Genomic DNA, 20,469 nt, shown 5'->3' on the forward strand with positions numbered 1-20,469 from the left:
CACTGCTCACAAATTAATGAATCCTAGGCCCCAACACCTTCTCTCTAAATTTGTCACACTGAATTTATCTTTTTCACATCTATCTCACATAGAAACTTAGCGTATCTATTGCTCTAGCACATATAAACTAAAAGATAACAGAATCCTCATACTAGTTATACGTAGTACCAATGGTATAGATGGAAGTATGGAACTATGACACTAATGTGAGAGTGAAGAGATAATAGGAGATTAGTACATATGCCTTGACAAATCAAGTTTATACACAACTTTCCTGGATTTATATTCACCATGTATGACAAAGGCCTGTCTAATAAGTCATAAATGGCTTAAATGTTGCAACTATTATAGGTTGTCCTTTGACAAATTATTCTATACATTGCACAAATTTCTCCAAATTTAAAACACAATCTAATAAAACACTATAGGAAGATTGTCAACATAAGGAAAGAAAGTAACACCTAAATCATATAGTAAAACATACTAGGTTTTATCCTGAATAAATTTTATGTCTTGCATCCAATACAATTCCCAAAATGCTTAACCTGGGGTCTCTTTGCAGTAATCCTCAATCATCAATGGAAGAAACCCAATAAAGCAAAAGGACACACAGTAATATCCAACTAATAACCTGCTTAGAGAAATAAGAGAATGATGTACAATAGACGCAATTGCCCTATATTATGGAGAAACATGATATGAAAATGGGCATAGCACTTTGGAAAGTAATGGAGCAACATGTAAGATAATAGCTGCTCAAGTCCAATTTTAAAAAATGACTTACAAGTCCAAGGCGTAAAAGAGCAGCTTCTTTGTCATTACCCCAACCAACAATGCCTGCAAAGCCAAAGGAAAGAATAAACAAAGTCCAGCTATAAAAAATAAATAAATAAATAAATTGCATTAAGAAAAATGCACTCAGAGAGACTATAACTTTTCTTTGACCCAGAAAATAGACACAAAGGAAAAATTTAACATAAGCAGACACATTGAACATCCCCACCCCAAACAGAAAGGGACAACAAAAAATGCTATGAATGCTGATGCAATTGAAAATGGCTTTCTTCTATCCATCAGGATGGCATCAATCAAATTCAGACACAAGTAAAAACATAACATGATAATTAAGGAAAGCAACCAACAACAGTTTTAAGACTTTTAACAGCTCAATTTCCCAGCATTAGTCCTAGATATTATTTTCCATCTTGTTTTCTTCTTTCTCTTTTTCCTTATCCTTGAGAAAGCAGTATTAGAAACAAAACATGAAGGATTGGAATGACGATTCAACTATAACAGACACAAAAGTTAAGTACTAATTCAAAGGTACTCCTGACTGACTAACTCCATTTTGAACAGTCTCTAAAAAGCAGATTTCACTCAGGATTGCAATAACCTACCCCTTTCTCTACTTCTTTTCTGTTCAATATTCTGCGAAATGTAAATCAATTGCATTTGACACCAAAGGTCTAGATGTCTAGCAGAAAAAAGGTTATTATAGTGGTACAAGAAAAGCTGCATACATTTACACCCTCTCACTCTGCTCCAAATAAAGCCTTGGGTGCTTTAGGAAAATGGAGTAATAAGGGGGAATAGCAACACAATAATAAACAATAGTAAATGAACAAATAAAAAGCATAGCAACATGACTTTCATATACTTCCTAGAGATATACTTCCTAGAGAGTAGATAGACACCAGAAAATTCTCAGTCACAAAAACATCATATTATGTCCTGGGTTAAAATTAAAAATAAATGTTACATTCATGAAAACATGCTTAACTTGTAGTTGAGTTGTGAAAACATTTATGGGTAACATAGAGAAAATATGTAAATTAAATCAATCCTTTTTAACAGCAAATTTATAAATAAAAAACCTCATTTGGGCATGGTATGCCATAGAAAAAAACAAAAACTGTATACTGAGACTACAAAGAACAAGTTTCATTATAGACTATTTAGCTCATTAGATAAATACTTTCTGAGAAAAACAAGAGGATATAAACCTGTAGACAAAGGAAGATAGCCTTTAGCCTGTGTTTGCTGCATCTTTCTAGATGATGGAAGACCCGTGCCTGTAAATAATGTAATTGATAAAAACAATCAGTATAAGGGCTATTGTTTAACTTTTGTGAGAAGACAAAGTCCGCTTTGAATCATTTCACCATAGTATATCATAGCAAGCAATATCAATTGATTTCTTAGATCACCAAGACACACCCTCACTACATCAAAGTCCTTCAAGCATACCAGTATAAGTCCTCCTTCCTCAATATATCAAAATCCCTTATGCTATACTACACAATATTACTGCACTATGCCATTTAGTAAAATCCTAAACCATATTACATCAAAGTCCTCACTTATCAATTTCCTTATCCTATTCCATCCAATTACAATCCTTAAGAATACCACATAAGAAGTCCATACCAATAAACTGAAATTTTCACTATATTCAACTCCTCATACCTATCATATTACAATTAATACATACTAATGAAAATGTTGCCTAACAATGACTACAAGTTTTGTGAGAAGAGGATTCATACATTGAGATTAACAGGGCAAGTGCAGCCACTTCCAGGCACATTGTGCCCCATAAAGTAGAAGCATGCCTTATGTTTTAGGTGGTTTTCCTAGGTAGCAACATTTCATTTACACCCTTTCAAATAAATAAAATAAATGCTTATCAAGACACTTATTAATGGCTTTTAATGGCTAAAAGTAATAGACATTTTAGCCTTTTAATGGCTTCACAAATGCAAATGTGGGTTATTCTGTCGTTTTTCTTTTTGGTTATGTATTCTGTCATACTTGCATTTGCATATATATGCATCTAATACAATAATAGCCATGAAAATTAAGATATAAAAAGGAAACAAATCAGTGGAAGGTATTGTGGCCATTCCATAGAGAAATCATAGGCAAACACTATGGGTATGGCCAATCAGCAATGTATCTTTCAAAGCAATAAACTTGCATTGTAACAATGTACTTGACCTAGTACCCGAGAAATTCATTAGTAATATACAACTGAAATACTACAAACAAGGGACATAAAGTTATTTTTACCAGATGAATCTTCAAGCCGAGATATGAATGCTAACTGAAATAAAGCACCTGCAAATTCCAACAATGGGGCAGTCATTTTTTTGTATGGAAGCTGATGAAAATGATCTATCAGGATTCAAAATCATTATAAACATATACTCCCTCCGTTCTACCTTTTTACACTCACTCGCATTTTGCACGGTCTCCAACGCAAGTTTTTGACCAATTATATCTTTAAATACGTGCTAGTCTAAATTATGAAATTTGATATTTGGATAACACGCATTGCAACAATGAAATGAAGAGCTCACACGGCAACTTTTTGCAATAGACAATCAAAGTTGTTTTATTTTGACGGCTTTGACCTCATAATGAAAGACAAACTTATGACAATGTGAACAAACGTTAAAAAAAAATAAATAAATAAATAAATAAAATAAAACAAGCAGAAAACAGCAACCGCATAATGTGGGAAAAATGCGTCTATAACTAATTATTAGATATTGAAAATTTTGAGAGCCAAACCTAGAGGAGCAGCAATAAAACTTGTTCCTTATGATTTCATCACTTTATAAGCATATATACGATGCCTTTAATAAGTAATAATCTACATATGAGAGATTGTCTTCACCAAAGATACCACTCACAATAAAATTATTAAATCAGCCATATACATTTTTGGAAATTTGATGGCATTGAACACAATAATATTCTTATGTACAAGTACTGAAATCTGACAAGCATCGACAGTAAAATCAATGTTAAAGAACCCCAAGTATAAACTTCATATATTTTACATCAGAAATTCGTTCTTCATTTTGAAATTATTCAACTAGAGAAATTTGCAATCTGTACAAAAATGCAAAATAAAAGAAAGTGACCTCAGATACAAAAATTGAATATCACAGGATATAAATGTAGCATCCCATGATGATTACAGTATGAAGAGTAATTTTCGGCATCAATTTAAATGCAATTTCAACATTTTTTTAAGTGCCAAAATTCAAATTTCCGGAGGTCTAATTCCTGTAAATGCAATTATGTAACAAGCAATTTCTTCAACAATTTCAACATAGAGTAATGCACTCACAATTTCAATTTTCCGCGGTTCGTTCAAAAATTTCAATATACTTTGATTTCACTTGTTATTCTCATAAACTATTCAGAATTTCTCAGAAATATTCAACTTGAAAATTCGTAACGTGATCCACCAAAATTAAGACAGAAATTACAATTTCACAACCAGTAATTTGTGCAATAGCAACAAAATCGTATAACACGAGTAACTGATAAAATTTCACAGCACATTCACAAAATTCATACTGTAATAACAAACAAAATTCAAAATATTTAGCTGCTATAAATATAATCAAGTACCAAATCAAAGAATTAAAGTTAGAAAAGTTGAAGATGATAATCAACAAATTTGATAAATAAATCAGTTAATTAAACGAAATCATAGAATAAATCAAAGAATTACCGATGATCATGCCAAGAGTGACAAATGTGAGTAGACCGAAGACGACTTTGATTGCAGTCGCCATTTTGAGTCGTCAAAATTGGTGAAAAATTGGTTACTGAAATTGTGTATGAATAAGTGAGAGAGAGAAAATCAGACTCCAACGGGTTAATCGGAGTCCTAAATTTGGTAAATGTTTTTATGTCAAAAACAAAAAGTGTTTTAAACGCCCACAGCTTTGAAATTGGCCCCTTCGCTCTCGTACTTTGCCCTCCTTTTATATACGTGGGTTGACTAAATTTGATACTCCGGTCCGTTTCTCAATTTTGCCTAATTTACTTTGAAAAATCTTAATTATTGTTTATTTTATAATAATCCCAATATTCACCTCTATTTTCTTCTAAAACGATTTTTTTAAAAAGTAATTAAGATGCCACGTGTCACACTTTGATTGGTCCAAAAAAATAAAAATAAAAAAAAAACCACATCCACCCCTTTCCAACTTCGACTACCGAGAAACTATCCCCCCTTCCCCAAACACATCCCCTCCTCCCTTAGCGCCACTGGAAACCACCCCTCCCTCATCCACCACCAAACCGTCCCCAACAGTCACCTCCTCAGTCCTAACCCACTGTCGGCCTACCGCATAACCGCAACCCCTGCCAAACCCAATGTCGCTCAGCCACAAACCCCAAGCCACAACCCAACCGGAAACGACCCTCCTTCCCTAGCCCCACCACCGAAACCGGCCAAAACCCCTAACTTTTGCCCTTAATATCACCTCCACCCCCCAAAACCACCCATGGATGTTTGAGTCATGGGCGATTTTGGGAGTTGGGAGAGGTTTTAAGGGATAGGGTTTGGTGTTTTGGCCGGTTTCGGAGTGGAGCTGGGGAGGGCGGGTTTTTTTCGGTAGTGCGGCGGCAAGCGGCAGGGGATGGGGTCCATGTGGGTGGAAGGGGAGGTTGTCGGGGATTGGGGCTGGAGATTGGGTTCAATTTCTTTTTATTTTTTTAAAATTTTTTATTTAATTTTATTTTAAATATTAAATTTTAAATTAAGTTTTTTTTTGGGGGGGACCAATCACAACCTGACACGTGTCAGATAACGTGAATTATCAAGTCATTGACTTTTGTTGACCGATTTGGGAATGAAGAAAGAAAACGTAGGTGAAAGTTGGGATTGTTACGGAATAATCAAAAGTTGGGATTATTAAAGTATATTTTTCCCTTTTTTAAGTACCTCATACCCTTGGGCACATAGTTTTAGGTAAGAAAATAAAATAGTATATAATTTCTCTGTTTTTTTATAGTTACAACACTTCTCTTTTCACGCTTGTCGATGCATGATTTCAATCGTCTTTAATTGCCAATATGTAAAAATTATAAACATTTGATATTAAAATAGTATTGTAGGGCAATTTTCAACTAATCTTATTAAGCCCTACTGTGGTTCATGTTTTCAAGCATGGCGGCGCTTCAAGGAAAAGAAGCTAGAGATAAAAAAGTCACCAACAAGTTTTAGGAACTTGTGAACCGTTCACGGGTATGAAGGCTATACCCCATTCACAATCACGGAGATTGCTAACTCCATAGAGGTCCGGAACCATACTAGTAGAAAAACGCAAATTGGTGGCCATAAATGGGAAGCGGTTAATGAAATCCGCCGCCCAAAAACCCACCTTAGCTAAAAAAAAATAGGGTTTTTCTAAACTATGTCCCTAAGGTAGTTGAATTTCTAAGGTGTACCCATGCTTTTTCAAATTTCTAAGTTGTGCTCCTCAACTCACTACCATTAATGAATGGTACCCTCCTTAGGACTTCCACATCAGCTAAAGTTAACTATAAATTTAATAAAAAGATGATAAAAGGTAAGGAAATGATAGGAGAAAGAAATCTTAGCCATCGCAACCCTAATAACGAAAACTGAAGCCACGAAATCACACTTTCAATTAACTTTTAAACAACTAATGAGGATACATTTTAGTATTGATAAGCACTTGAAGGGCACGGCTTAAAAACTTGAAAAAGCATGGGTACACCTTAGAAAAACCCAAAAAAATAAAAAAATACAAATGGGTAGCGGTTTGAACCGGAACGCTGCCCATTATGTTTTTTTTTGTTTTTAAAATTTTTAGCTCTTTAATCCCTCTCTCCTCCCTCTCAAGACTCAGTTCTACCCCTCTGTCTCTCTCCTCCTCTCGATCTCTCACCTCTATCTCGTTCTCTCAGCTCTCCTATCTCGTTCTCTCACTCACTCTCTCGTTCTCTGCTTTCGTTCTCATTCTCAACAACAACCACTGCCCTCCTTCGAAAATCGGCGTCAAAACCAAGGACAACCATCATCGCCGCCGCCGTCTACTTTTTGAATCTACTATAATGGAGTTTAGGGTTCTTGGGTGCGTCTACTTTGAATTGTGCGTGCGTCTTCAACAACAACAAATTCGAATCAATTTCGAACCAAAAGTCATAAATTCGAAATTTGCTTCCTCGGGATTCGCAATGTTCTAACTCTGTTTCAACTTAACTAGGGGTTTTCAATTTTTTGAAATTATTTTGGATTTTTTGGTCGATTTGTTCGAGAATGTTCACTTTTTGTGTTCCATGAATTGGGTTTACAAGATTTGAGGAATACCCAGTTCAAAATTTGATGGTTTACACTGTTTTTTGATGCTCAATTGATGGATCAAAACCCTAAATCTTCAGTTAGAGTTCCATAAATCTGAAGTACTGTTGTTAATTTCGTGCATTTTGCTTTGATTTTCTTTGTTTCGGGTGAACCCCACTTCATTAATTTGGGCAATTTTGCTGTCTAACTGAAGCTCGTTGAATGAATTTTGAGGTGTTCATTTGTTCTTGTTTTTTGGTACCTTAACAATGATTCATATGCTTCAAAGTTTGTGACTTTAAATTTTGCTGTTACATGAATTATAAATCATGGGTATTGCCAATTAATTGAAATTAGATGTGTTGGTTTTTTACTTCAGCATTTTTTAGTCTTTTTAACTAACATATCATACAGGGAGTAGAAGTTATTTAGTTCTCTGCCTTGTCACTCTCAGAGAGCCAATAATAATATATCATTTTTTGAGTTGAGTTGTGTTGTGTTGTTTCGGCAGGTTTCGGTGGCTCATACTTGTAATTGTATGTACTTTTTGTTGCAGCAGAGGCAGCGGATATCGAGTTCTGAGAATCGGCGAAAGAGCAAAGAAAGTGGTATGATTTGCTTAAATAGAATATTTTGCAGCTGGTTTGGTTTAGTTTGTTGCTTGATTTTGGTAGTCTATTTATCTATTGAATGTGTGGTTTGCTTGAAACTCTGATAAGCCCCTCCTAATTTTATTGAAAAGGAAGTAATTTGAGATATATTTTCTAAGTTCTATTGTAATTTGATGCTATAATTGCAATTTGCAATCAAATGGTGTTCATAATTATTGGTTTTTAATGAAAAGGGAGTTAAGTTATGTTGTGGGTTTTTTTAGCAATGCAGATTGTTTTGGTTGATTTGATATGGCTTCAACTTTATATAGTAATGAAATTTTGGATTTTGTCCTTGGTAATATAAGTTAAACATGATTGGATGTGCTTATTTTATTAGGAAATGAGCTTGTATTTGCATTTACTTTTTTTGGATGATGAGTGACATGATTGGTTAGATTAAGGGGAGTAATTGATGTTCATCTTAATTTGGTAATAAAAATTTCCTTATGGACTGTATTTATGTTAGACGTTGCTTTGTGATGAGTGCTTTGCTTTGTGGATTGATGCCCTTTTTACTTTAAATTACTAGTTTCTTGTTTAGTACTTTTGGATGGATAATGATGCCTATTCCTGTTTATATTGGGCCTTTTATTTGATGGTGCCTAATTCACTCATTGGTGGGTTGTATAAGTAAAGTGGTGGTTCAGTTCATGTATGCCTTCACTTGCTTAAGGTTTTGTTGATTTTCTGCTATTTACTCTTCTGAACTGCTGGTGTATTTGTTCAAATCGTCTCACATCATTCATTATTTGCTCTTATGTATGAAGAATCAGTGTCCTTGTGGTGTTAGGGACTGATTGATGCATCAGAATTAAAAAACTTCAAATTCTTTGATGCTTATAATAATCTTGGGAACCAAATTTACCAGCTTGCTCAGTGGACAACTGAATGGGTTATGCCGTGGATATACTAGTTTTGAGAAAGAGTGAATGTTGATGTTGTTAGTTGTTTATCTAGAACTTAGCTATAGTTTGCATTCTGACAAGTCTTTGCTTCCAAGTTATCCGTTAAATACTATAACTCTCATCTTAAAGTATATGTTCTATTGAATTTATGCAGAGTACTCTCATTTGTTGACAGCTAGTATAGAATTTGTACAGGCTACATTGCATGCAAGGCTGTAAAAGATTATGTCCATTTTTATTTGTTGATTCCAACTTTGCTTATACTTTCTGCCATGCTGCATTGTGAATATTGTTACACGAAATGATTTGTAAGTTGGATGTGTTCTTTGACATGTATATGTAGCCAAGAAGATGAGTTTGGCTGACACACTAACATTCTATAAGCAAAACGACACAATTCAAGGCATACTTAGCAGGATCGATCAACTACCGATCAACTCAAGCCATGATCCTCCCCTTTGCGAACATCCCGACCTGACCAATGGTGACACACAGATGGTTCCTATGTTGCTGGTCGACGAGATGACCAATGCCTTGCGAAACCTGTATGATGTAGGGGTGAGGAAGATTGTTATTATGGGAATTTACCCTCTTTTTATGCTACTGTGCTACTGTTGGTCTGCTTTGGTGCTGCTAATGTTCTGTGTTTGAGCTGCTGCTACTTTACTCATTGTAATGGTTTTTTCCTGGATGAAATTGTAATATAACTAGCTTTTATTAATAAAAATATCTATGTTTATATATGTATATTGGTTTGTTATCAATTTCAGCATAAAAAAAAAAAAAAAAGGGCAATGATTTTTTAATTTTTAATTTTTTTAAGGCATAAAAGGGCAGCGATTTCGCATTGAACCGCTGCCCATTCTCAAAAAATGGGCAATGATTCCCCGCTGCCCATTTAAATGGGGCAATGAGGGGTTTTGAACCGCTGCCTATTTGTGTTTTTCTACTAGTACCATGACTGGATGTTGGGGGATGATGGTACAAATCCAACCTAAAAGAGATTAAACTCGCCCTAAATAGGCCTCTATTTAATTCTTATGATATTCATGTGCGCTTTTCGATCAACATACATACATCAAATTAATCCTAAACCTATTTAATCTACGTTGGTTGATTATTAATGCACAATCAAATCTATTGTTGGAGATCATTTGAGTTAAAGTCATATCAGCCTAATATCAAATTATTAATTATCTTATTAGGCGTGTTTTAAGTACAAATTCCCTTTAAACCTGCAAAAAAGGGCGTGATTCAGCAATAACAATAAATCATGAATAATCAAACAACATATAATTAATTCAACAATCATCATCATAACATCATCATCAAAATATCGTTAGTAAGATCCTAGGAATGATACTAAACAGATTAATAACAAATCCTAACATGTCACTAATAATCGAAATCAAAGCATTATCCCCTAAACATGATAATAGAAATCATAATAACATCCTAACATGATATTAGGAATTAAAATAATATTCTAAGCATGATTCCTACTCCATAATCAAAGTATAATTAAAGGGATAATTGAATTACTCAATTTGATGCCTCAACCTTCTTTCTATTAAAACAATACACACGTTAATAAACTTCAAGAAAGTTAAATTAAAATAAATAAATCAAATATGAATTGAGATATGAATTTGAGACCAAATCCTCAAAACTATCAACCTTTCACGTTGAGGTCGAAGGCAACATCGAGGATGGCTAGGAGTATTCGAGTTTCGTGAATGAGGTATTGTGAATGATTTGGAAGAGTATCAAGGATGTGTTTAGGATAAAGCTAAGGCTAAGAACATGGGGATCAAAAGAGAGAACAAGAAAATTGATAATGGTTGTGATGATCGTTGGTGATCTGAAACGGTGGAAAACGACCTCTATTTATAGGAATCAGAAAAAAGAAAGTCAAAACGATTAGAAAATATCATAATTTGAAGAGGAACAAAACATCTCTCATGGCAGGTTATCGCGGCGCGACAGGGTCCATCGCGACGTGATGGAACTATCGTGGCGCGATGGTTCTGTCATTTTGCTTGGCTTCCTAAGATAAACAGTCGTACGGAGTTTGATTTCCAATAGAATTGGGTTAACGAACTATCCGTACCTCTTCTATTTTGAACGGGATTAGGATTATTAGAAAAAGAGAAGTTTTATTCGGCTTCGAACTCTTTGATCTTTATCTTTTTGGAAAGGATAAATTACAACCTTCTAGAGACTTCTAGAAGCTTGTAATGAATCCTAATTGGTTTAGGATTGAAAATAAGGTATTTGGACCCTAACAATGATCATTGGGTCGTAGGCGAGATGGACCAAGGTCTGATTTGGGCTCGGTTTAGTATTTTGGCCAATTGGTCTAAGCTGCACCCTTGTGCGGCTACAATAGATTAAACACTAGCCCATTTAAGAAGCTCAATTGCAAATGCGCCCAATTGCAAACTAACGCGACTCAAACAAAAACGCAGCCCACCCACACAAATTTTACAGAAAACCCATCACTTCCCAACCGCTATATTTTTTGTAAAATATAATTTTATAAAAAACCGTTTAATCATTTCAAAATTAAATTTCTAAATTCAATTTCTTCATTTCAAAATTAAGTTTTTGAATTCAATTTCTTCCCCATGATTTTCTCTCTCTAACAATCAAACAAAGTTCATTATCTCTCCTCTAAATAATTTGGATACTTGATGTTCATATAAATATTTGTTATTCATATGATAAACATTCTTAAGTATTAATGTTTATAAAATATGTTCATATTTTGAATGCTTATGTTCACTTTCCGAAATGCATATTTCACTTTCTAAAATGCATATGTGTACTTTCAAGGACCCAATGTATATGTTCATAATTTGAATGCTTATGTTCACTTTCTTAAATACATATGTTCATACATTTTTTATACATATGTTCACTTTCTGAAATGCATATATTTTTCAGGAGACTAATGCATATGTTCATATTTTGAATGCGTATGTTCATTTTCTAAAATAAATATATTCACATTTGCAATGCATATTGTTTAGGGAAAAAATACCCCCCAGGCCACGTGGCCCAATAAAATGGTGACACGTGTCACCTTAAGAGAGGTTCAAAATCATTCTCTTCTCTGCTGACACGTGGCACCCCCAATCATTGGGAAAAAGGCAGCCCTCAAGGCCCAATTCCCAGGATAGCCCACCATTCCTAAGTTTTCGTAACCTAGGATGGCGGCACGCATTCCAAGATCCTATAAACAGGGAGATATTCCCACCTAGAAAATCATTCAGAGAATATTTCCAAAAAAACAGAGCAATTATTAATTACAGATATAACTCCTGATCTCGGAATACGAGAAGATACTTTAGTTTCCGCACTTTTTACAGATTCCATACACGTTCTAACTTGATCGTCGGAGGCGGAACTCCAACCAACCGGAGTCTCCGTTGTTTTGCAGGTACAGGTGCCCGGAACCCTGTCTTAGAGTTGTAACTCTCCCGAAGGACACAGAAAACCTCGAAACACAGGTTCATTTTTTAATACTTATAATGCGTATGTTTCAATTTTTATGTACTAAATATTCATTTTTAGTGTACTAAATGTTCACTTTTAAAGTACATCGTGTTCATTTTTTTTTCCAAAAATTATACACAAATATTAGCAACTTAATTAAAAAAAATTCAAAAATTGTAATAACAAACAAATTTAAGATGCATCAATTTAATAATTCATCACAAATTCATCGATTATAGTTTCAGCAATATCGATTACAAATTAAACCTGACATTCACATAATCAAATGACATTCATCACATATCCAACAATTGAATTAATATTCAAATAATCAAATTCAACCCAAATTACTCCCACATTCATTATCTAATTGATATCCATCACAGCAAATTCATAGAAACTAACCTGCATTGATCTCTTCGAGAATAACAATCAAATTCATCATTTCAGTTTCATGAAATCAATGGAAGATGAAAGTAGAAAAAACAGAGGAGAGAGAAAGTCTTTAAGAAAGTGAAAGTATAGAAATCAGAGAAAATTTTAATGAAAATTTTGATCAAAATTATTATAGGAAAAAAAAAAAAGTGAAGAGAGAGAATTTAAAAGAAGGAAACAAAAAATTTTTAAAAAGGAAGAAGAATCACATGAAGAACGTTAACTAAAAAAGAAAGAAGAAAGAGGTGGACTGCGTTCATGCGCTAAAAGTTGTGTATAAGGGTGTTGCACCTATTCTAGCTGCACAAACATGCAGCCAAGAATATGTGATATTTTAGCCAAAACTTATTCATTTTACGTCGGATTTGGGCTTATAATATATCGTTGGAAAGCGTTTTTCAAGACCCATCCAACTAAACAATAATTGGATTGAGACTATGGACCAAAATAATATAGTTTGGACATTTTTATGGATTAGACACGAAATGAATGATTTTAGAGACATGAAATGAATTATTTTGGGTTAAAAGACGTTAAATAAATGATTTTGGTCTAATACATTTTGAGTAAGGTTAAGAATATGGTCAAGGCTTAAGGGAACTTCACAAGACTCTTCAACTCTTTACCAAAGTCGTTAATTAAAACGTGAAAGGTACTCATCACCGGGTTTGGTTTTTGTGTAGACACAATCAGGCGTCTACAAGTATAAATTGAGATGAATCTAACAAGATCCCATATGGCTATATTTTTCTTTAAGTATAAATCATCAAAGGTAGTCAAAGTGAAATACATGGATAGTGTAAAAGTCAAACTGTTGCAACTATAAAAAAAACAAAAAGGAGGAAGTAAGTGGGTATGGTTATAAATAAAAAATTTGGAAAAGTAAGAGAGAGAAATATGAATGGGGACCATTAGGAATAATGTGAAAGGGAGAAAATATTATAAAATGATAATGGGGTTAAAAGGAAAAGAGTGATATAATATATAATGTGAGTGGGGTTTTCACATTTGGTAATGGGGCACTTAAAAAAACAAAACCGGTCGTTTATGGAAAGTGGGTCACTTAAAATAACGGAGGGAGTATCACAAAGAGTTTTAGGCTATGTCCTGTTCACACGATTTGATTTGATTTGATCTCATCTGAACTAATTCTTTCGACGTTTTTTAAATATTGCAACATGGGGATGGTACACGAATTTTAAGAAGAGAAAAAAGATAGACCAAACAAATAAAAATTCTTATATGTGGCCATGGAGTTACTTCGTTAGTGTTATAAGGGGTCACTTTATTAGAGTGAACCCAGCCAATAACCTTTTGGGTTGGTTATTGGGAGAGAGAATGTGAAAAAATAATTAAAAAATGAAGCGAGAGAAATTTTGGGGAAAAAAAACAATAACCAGGTTAAGCAATTAAATAACCAGTTATCATGTTTGGTCTATTGAATAAAATATTGTAACAACTTGCTTTTGATGTCTTTCTTTGGTGATGTGGCAAAAGGATTTAAGAAAAGATTGTGTGGTAGGGTTAGGTAAAAGTAGGATAGAGAAAATGTATAACCATAAATTTGTGGTCAACCATTGGGACATATTGGTTATTAAATGGGTATAAAAGTGGTTATATATGAGGTGAAAGATAGAGAAAATAAAAAAATAAGTGATAACCACAATGGTTGTAGGCAACCATTGGGTTCACTCTTAGTGTTATAAGAGTTACTTCTTCGGTGTTATAGTGGTTACTCGGTTAGTGTTTTAGGAGTTAATTTGTTCTTTTACAAGCGGCCACACAGTGTGACCAGCTGCACATAAGACGTATTGTAGAAAGAAATAAAGATATTGACCCATGTGATGAGGAGAGAGAAAATATGTGCAAATATGGAATGTTGCAATATTTATAAAACTTCCTAAAATGGTAATTATTGCAATATATGTGAAACAGATAAAATATATACTAGTTTGTGCTTGGCAATCACTCGCGTTGTTCATAAAATTTTAGATAAACCTTTTGATTGAAATGTTCAGTGGCGGACTTGGGCTTAGACCTGGTGGGTCAAGTGACTCACCAGGCCCAAAAAAAAATTTTAAGTTAATTTTTAAAAAAAAAAAAAAAAAAAAAAAAAATCAGTTTTCCCAAATTCACGAATTCAGTATTTCAGTTCATGGCCTTCAATCCTTCATGCCCTAGCCAATTCGCCTCTTCCCTAATTCCCTTCAAGGCTTCAATCCTTCGCCATCATCAATCACCTATTCACCTCCATAATCGCCTCCTCCAGTCCTCCTCTTCGCAGTTCGCAACTCGCAACTTCGCAAGTAAGCATCTTCCTCACTCCTCAGTTAGTCAGTTCCTCTTCGCAGACTCGCAGTTCGTGCCTTCGACCCTTCGTCTTCCTCTTCGCATAAATTCAGGTGAGGTTAGTCTTCCTCTTCGTCTTCCTCAGTTAGTCTTCATCTAAATTTGTTTAATTGTTGATAACTTGATAACTTGATTGTCTTGATAATTGCTTGATTGCTTCGCTAATCGCTAGACGCCCAGTGGCCCTAGACGCTGCCTAGACGCCTACTGAGTACTGATTATTGTTAATTGTTAATTTTGTTATATATTGTTGTGATTTTGTGAATTGTTCAATGAAATTCTGAATGGTGAATTTGTGAAATGTTTGACACTTTAGTTCCTCTTCGTCTTCCTCAGTTCCTCTTCGCATAAATTAATTAATTAACTTAGTCTTCATCTAAATTTGTTTAATTGTTGATAATTGATATTACTTGTTAGTTATGAATTAGTAATACTAAATTTGATTCTTTGAACCCTAAATCCCTAATTGTTCAATAATCAACTCAATTGTTCAATAATCAACTCAATTTCAATAATCCCTAATTGTTGTGATTTTGTGAATTGTTCAATGAAATTCTGAATGGTGAATTTGTGAAATGTTTGACAATTGACACTTTACATACTTGTTCAAGCTGTGATGCTGTGATGCTGTGATGCTGGCCTGCTGCCCTGTGAGCTTGTGATTTCAAGCTGTGAAATGGTGAATTTGTTAATTGTTCAAGCTGTGATACTGCCTGCTGGCCTGCTGCTCGCCTAGTCGGCAGTCGCCTGCTGCCCTGCTCCACTGCTCGAGAGTCGAGAGCGTGCTCTGCGCTCACCGCTCTTCGCTTCGTCGCTTCTTCTAAAGTCTAATCTCCTATTCTCATTTTGCTAGTAAGTTGATTTCTAATTTTTAGTTTAAAATTCTAATCTTCAATTTAATCAAGTCTAATTAGTTAATTCTATTAAACTTTGGTTGATTTGTTAGTTGTTCACTTCAAGTCTTCAATCACTTGTTTGTTTGGTAAACTTTGAACCTTTTGTTAATGAGTAATGACCTTAATGTAATAATGTTGTTGGGTTTTAGATGAAATTTGAACCTTTTTGACCATGTGAATATGTGATTATGTGAATTGTGGTTTGTTTGGTAAAATGATCTTTGTAAATAATTTTTCTGGGGAATTTTGCTTGCTTTAGTTGATTATTTATTCAAATTTCAGAATGAAGAGAAAACGCACTCCAAATGAACTGCAAAACATTACTAGCTTCTTTGCTAAAAAGAATCCTACTTCAACTTCTCTTCCACATCCCACACAAAATGAACAAACTATATCTCCACCTCAACAGAGTGAACAAACTATATGTCCACCTCAAGAAAGTGAACAACATTCATCTCCATCTAATTATTCCACTCAAAATTCCCCTCAAAATGAACAAGGCCAATGTTCTCCTAATGCCCCAATCTTTGGTGAAAGATTAAGTGAACATGAATTTGCTAATCTTCCACAAGATCCAGGAAAGAGGAGAAAGATGAGTCAATTTCATAAAGATGATAGAGATTTAGTGAGAAGAATTTACATTCAAAGAAAGCCTTGTCAGCCCAAAGACTTTATATTTCCTCAAACTTCTATTTTTGGCAAAAACCGTCGCTTTTGTGCTAAGTGGTTTGATACTTGGACTTGGCTTGAGTATAGTGTGGAAAAGGATGCTGCCTATTGTTTCCCTTGTTATCTATTCAAGGATGAAAATGCATTTGGAGGTGATGCTTTTGTTAGTGATGGTTTCAAATCATGGAATCGATCGGATTTAATAAGAAAACATGTGGGTAAGCACACGAGTGCACATAATAATGCAGTGTTAGCTATGGATTTCGGTAAATTTTTTTTTTTTAGATACTTGATTATCGATTGTGACTCACCAGTCGGAAATTCCTGGGTCCGCCACTGGAAATGTTAAACCTTATTACACACAAAGTACTTTTTATAGGGCATATAATCCCATTTAATAATGTACTTATGATATTTAAAAAGACGGTATCATTGATATGTACAACTAATAATGTAGTTTTTATAATTTTATTAGTAAATAGATATATGTGTTATTTGACTTTGCTACTTAAGAAATCTGCTTCTCCAGAATTAATGATCACTTGATATTTTGTAAAAAATAAAAAAAAATAAAAAATTCATCACCAATTATTAGTAATTTTAAGATACAAAAGCTACGTAGTGTAATATAACAATCATATTAGTGTAATATAACAATCATATTAGTTTGTGATTTTTTATCAATTATAATATATACTTAAGGCCCTGTTCACCTTATTTTTGATGAATTGAAACACATTTTACTAAACTAAAAATATTTTATTAATTGAACAAAATTATTTGTACTATATAGAAATTATTTTTATTCTATATTATATTTGTTCTTTAAAGTTACTGATTATCTTTTATTTTTTCTATGGGTTTTACTTATTCTTTTTCTAAAATCAAATTATATACGAAGTATTAGTTTTTGGACTTGAGCAATGCCTGGGTGGTTGTATGAACTATACAACTTTATATCAATCCTAAATATGTACATAATTCCAATTCATTATTTAACAACACTAAATTTATAAAGAAATTTATTTAAATTGGGAGAGAACACTATTTGATTAGGAAGAAACTGTCATAGAGATCTTTTGCACTGAAAACAAAGTTAATGAAGAAAACCTAAAAACTAGCAATCTTAGCCGTTGAATGTTCATTAAATAACCTGATGATGTGGAACAACCCACAAAATAAGGTAATTATATAGGTTTTGATACCATTTACATAAAGGCATTATATATAACAATATGGTAATTATATCAATTTGACAACATTTACAAAGAGGCTGCTATATTTAAATTTAAGCTAAGGTAATTGTATCAATTTGACAACGTTTGCATAGAGGTCATTACATATAAAAATAAGGTAATTACAAAGAGTTTGTTATATTTAAATTTAAGCTAAGGTAATTGTATCAATTTGACAATATATAATTAGAGGTCATTATTTATAAAAGTAAGGTAATTACATCGATTTGACAATATCTACACAGAGGTCACTAAATATAAAAATAAGGTAATTATATCAATTTTGACAACAATTACATAAATATCACTATATATAAAAATAAGGTTACCATACGAATTTTGATAATGTTTAATACACATCGATTTTGAAAACATTTACATAAAGGTCCCTTTGTATAAAGATAAAGTAACTTTATTAGGTCCCTATGTATAAAATTAAGGTGACTATATTAGCATTGGCTATATTTATACAAATAAAGCTCCATGTATATCTCTATTACATAAGTGTAGGTTGGGAGGGGAGAAAAAGTTGGCATCCAACATTTTAACTCCCCTAAATACCCCTCCGCTTACATAATAAAGATTAATTTATTTGAAATAATTTAGGCAATTTAAAAAATCATTAATAAGTAATCACTAAGGTTATGTATAATTCACCTTATTATTACTTATTTCAAAAAAACTAAGTTCGGATCATATCAGATAAAAAAAAAAAAGTTTTAATACACTTTGATGTTTTCTGTGCGATTTTTATGTGCGGATCGGAATTGAAGATTACTAGGACTGACAAAAGTATAAAAAAAAAAAACTCATTATCAAGTGAATTAGGCTATTTCGGAGTCGCAAACCAACAAACGCGAGATCAATTACAACAATTTGCAACCAAAATTTAACAACACGCAACAACCTTAATGAGAGAGAATTCCCTATTTTTTTTTTTAAGAGAAATAAACGATAAACTTCAATTTAGAGGAGGAAGAATTATGAATATTTTGAAGAAGATAGCTGACACAATTTCAGAAAAAAGGGCAAATATCGAATCTGATTAAATGGGTTAATTGAATACTTAATGTCTGGCTTGTGATATCAACCGCTACATTCTAATCTACAGTCAAGATCTCACGTTTTTAGTTTCATCTAATTAATTGGGTTAAACGAATACTTAATGACTTTATTGAAGAGTCACCGGCGCCGAGGAAGGAGATGGTCGTCGGCGGTAAGAGTGTTCAGATCCGGGTACCCGGTTTTTCGGGACTCTAAAATACGGGTACCCGCATTACCAGGTAGTTAGAAAGCCGGCCCATGACCCACCCAACCCAAGAAACTCAGGTACCTGGGTTTCGGGTACCCGAATTTCTCAGGTCGGGTCAAAGGTACCCGATTTCTTATATATATATATATATATATATATATATATATATATATATATATATATATATATATATATATATATATATATATATATATATATATATATATATATATATATATATTTTTTTTTTTTCTCTAAATTAGATTTCAAAATTAACATCCAATTGCTAGCTACAACTGCGAAATTAATAAACAAGCTCAAAATCACCTCAAGTACAAAAGAAACGATGAATATGTGATATAGCAGGTTGGCTTTGATAATCAAGACAAGTAGCCTGGACTATGAAAAAGAAGAGCATGGGTTAGAGAAGATGCAACCTCAGCTTAAAGAGGATAAAAAAGAATGAAGATGAAAATAGAGAATAGATGGAGAAACATATGTCACCTCAATAAAGTCGCCAAAAATCATTGTGATTGTGGCTGAATCGGTGAAGAAACCATAAATTAAATGGAGATTTTGTGGTGTCTTGGTGTGGTGGTGAGTTATGCTGAAGTATTTACACGAGAGAGAGAGAGAGTAGACTCCATAAGAGAGTGGAATGTAGAGAGAACAAACTAGAGAAAAAAAGGGGTATTGCGGCTAGGGAGTTTGTGAGTCAAATATTAAATCCCTAATTAGATGTTCCAGACTTTAAATGTACATTTAATAAAAAAAAAAAAACTTCCAGGTTTTCGAGTACCTGCGAATCACGCAAGCTGGTCCATGACCCGACCCGGATTGTGGTACCTTTCCCGGGTCGGGTACCCGACCCGTGAATTCAAGAAAAAATAGAAAATTACCTGACTAAAATGAGTCTGGACAGGGAGTCGACGGGTCGGATAGTTTTGAACACCCCTAGCCAGCGGTGGCAAGGGGAGTTGGTGGGGAGGGGGTGGTTGGGATTTTTTATTTTTTTTTATATTTTTATAAATTAGTGTATCTAATATAATTATACTTAACATTTAATGCAAAATAATTTAGTTTTAATTAAAAAAATGACTTGTTTAGTAGGTTGTAAGTTACTAGACCTATTAAAAGAAAATACCATTCAAAAGTCGACTTATTTTGAGTTAATAAAAAAGTTGGCTTATTTTGAGCAAACCACACAAACGTTGGCTTATTCTTGACAAATTTTCCATCAATTATTCATACTTTCACTTCATTTATCTTAAATTGAGGTGACAAATTACCTACAAATTGGAAATTTATTGTTCAAATATTAATTTTATGTCCTTTCTTCACAATTTGAATAAAAAATGACTACTTATTCAAAATTTTCAAGGAAAAATTGAAAACAATAATCCCACCTTTGCTCAACCTGCTCAAAATGTCCTTACCTTTGCATATTCTGGGAACGAGCCCTC

General features: G+C 33.5%; 3 protein-coding genes across 5 annotated transcripts in view; 2 read left to right on the plus strand and 1 right to left on the minus strand.

Annotated features, from left to right (window-relative positions):
* LOC110740195 (prolyl 4-hydroxylase 1-like) overlaps positions 1–19,848 on the minus strand; it is a 31,024-nt gene extending 11,176 nt beyond the window's left edge. Inside the window, exons 1-6 of one of the 3 annotated variants that reach the window (XM_021920675.1) lie at positions 19,511–19,848; positions 19,334–19,400; positions 4,529–4,625; positions 3,070–3,117; positions 2,004–2,072; positions 785–837 (exon numbers count right to left, since the gene is read on the minus strand). In XM_021920675.1, the coding sequence (XP_021776367.1) occupies positions 785–837; positions 2,004–2,072; positions 3,070–3,117; positions 4,529–4,592 (234 nt within the window). In that variant the 5' untranslated portion in view covers positions 4,593–4,625; positions 19,334–19,400; positions 19,511–19,848. Of the gene's footprint in view, positions 1–784; positions 838–2,003; positions 2,073–3,069; positions 3,118–4,528; positions 5,573–19,333; positions 19,406–19,510 lie in introns of those variants that run through there. The other 2 variants (XM_021920672.1, XM_021920673.1) reach the window with 2 other exon arrangements.
* On the plus strand, positions 5,754–9,413 carry LOC110740198. The gene is made up of 3 exons (XM_021920677.1): positions 5,754–7,348; positions 7,626–7,722; positions 9,016–9,413. The coding sequence occupies exons 1-3, from the start codon at positions 7,337–7,339 to the stop codon at positions 9,321–9,323; spliced, it is 417 nt and encodes a 138-aa protein (XP_021776369.1). The 5' UTR covers positions 5,754–7,336; the 3' UTR covers positions 9,324–9,413.
* Positions 15,574–16,907, plus strand: LOC110740197. Its single transcript, XM_021920676.1, has 2 exons — positions 15,574–15,806; positions 16,133–16,907. The coding sequence occupies exon 2, from the start codon at positions 16,134–16,136 to the stop codon at positions 16,866–16,868; it is 735 nt and encodes a 244-aa protein (XP_021776368.1). The 5' UTR covers positions 15,574–15,806; position 16,133; the 3' UTR covers positions 16,869–16,907.
* Positions 19,849–20,469: the final 621 nt, after the last annotated feature.

This window comes from Chenopodium quinoa, unplaced genomic scaffold (genome assembly GCF_001683475.1).
Source record: "Chenopodium quinoa cultivar QQ74 unplaced genomic scaffold, ASM168347v1, whole genome shotgun sequence".
Lineage (NCBI taxonomy): Eukaryota > Viridiplantae > Streptophyta > Magnoliopsida > Caryophyllales > Amaranthaceae > Chenopodium > Chenopodium quinoa.

Bases quoted from the DNA above. Each gene is read 5' to 3' on its own strand.
- LOC110740198 (XM_021920677.1), top strand. The intron at 7,723-9,015 runs GTATGATTTGCT...ATGTATATGTAG, and splicing joins GCGAAAGAGCAAAGAAAGTG to CCAAGAAGATGAGTTTGGCT.
- LOC110740197 (XM_021920676.1), top strand. From the start codon at position 16,134: ATGAAGAGAAAACGCACTCCAAATGAACTGCAAAACATTACTAGCTTC.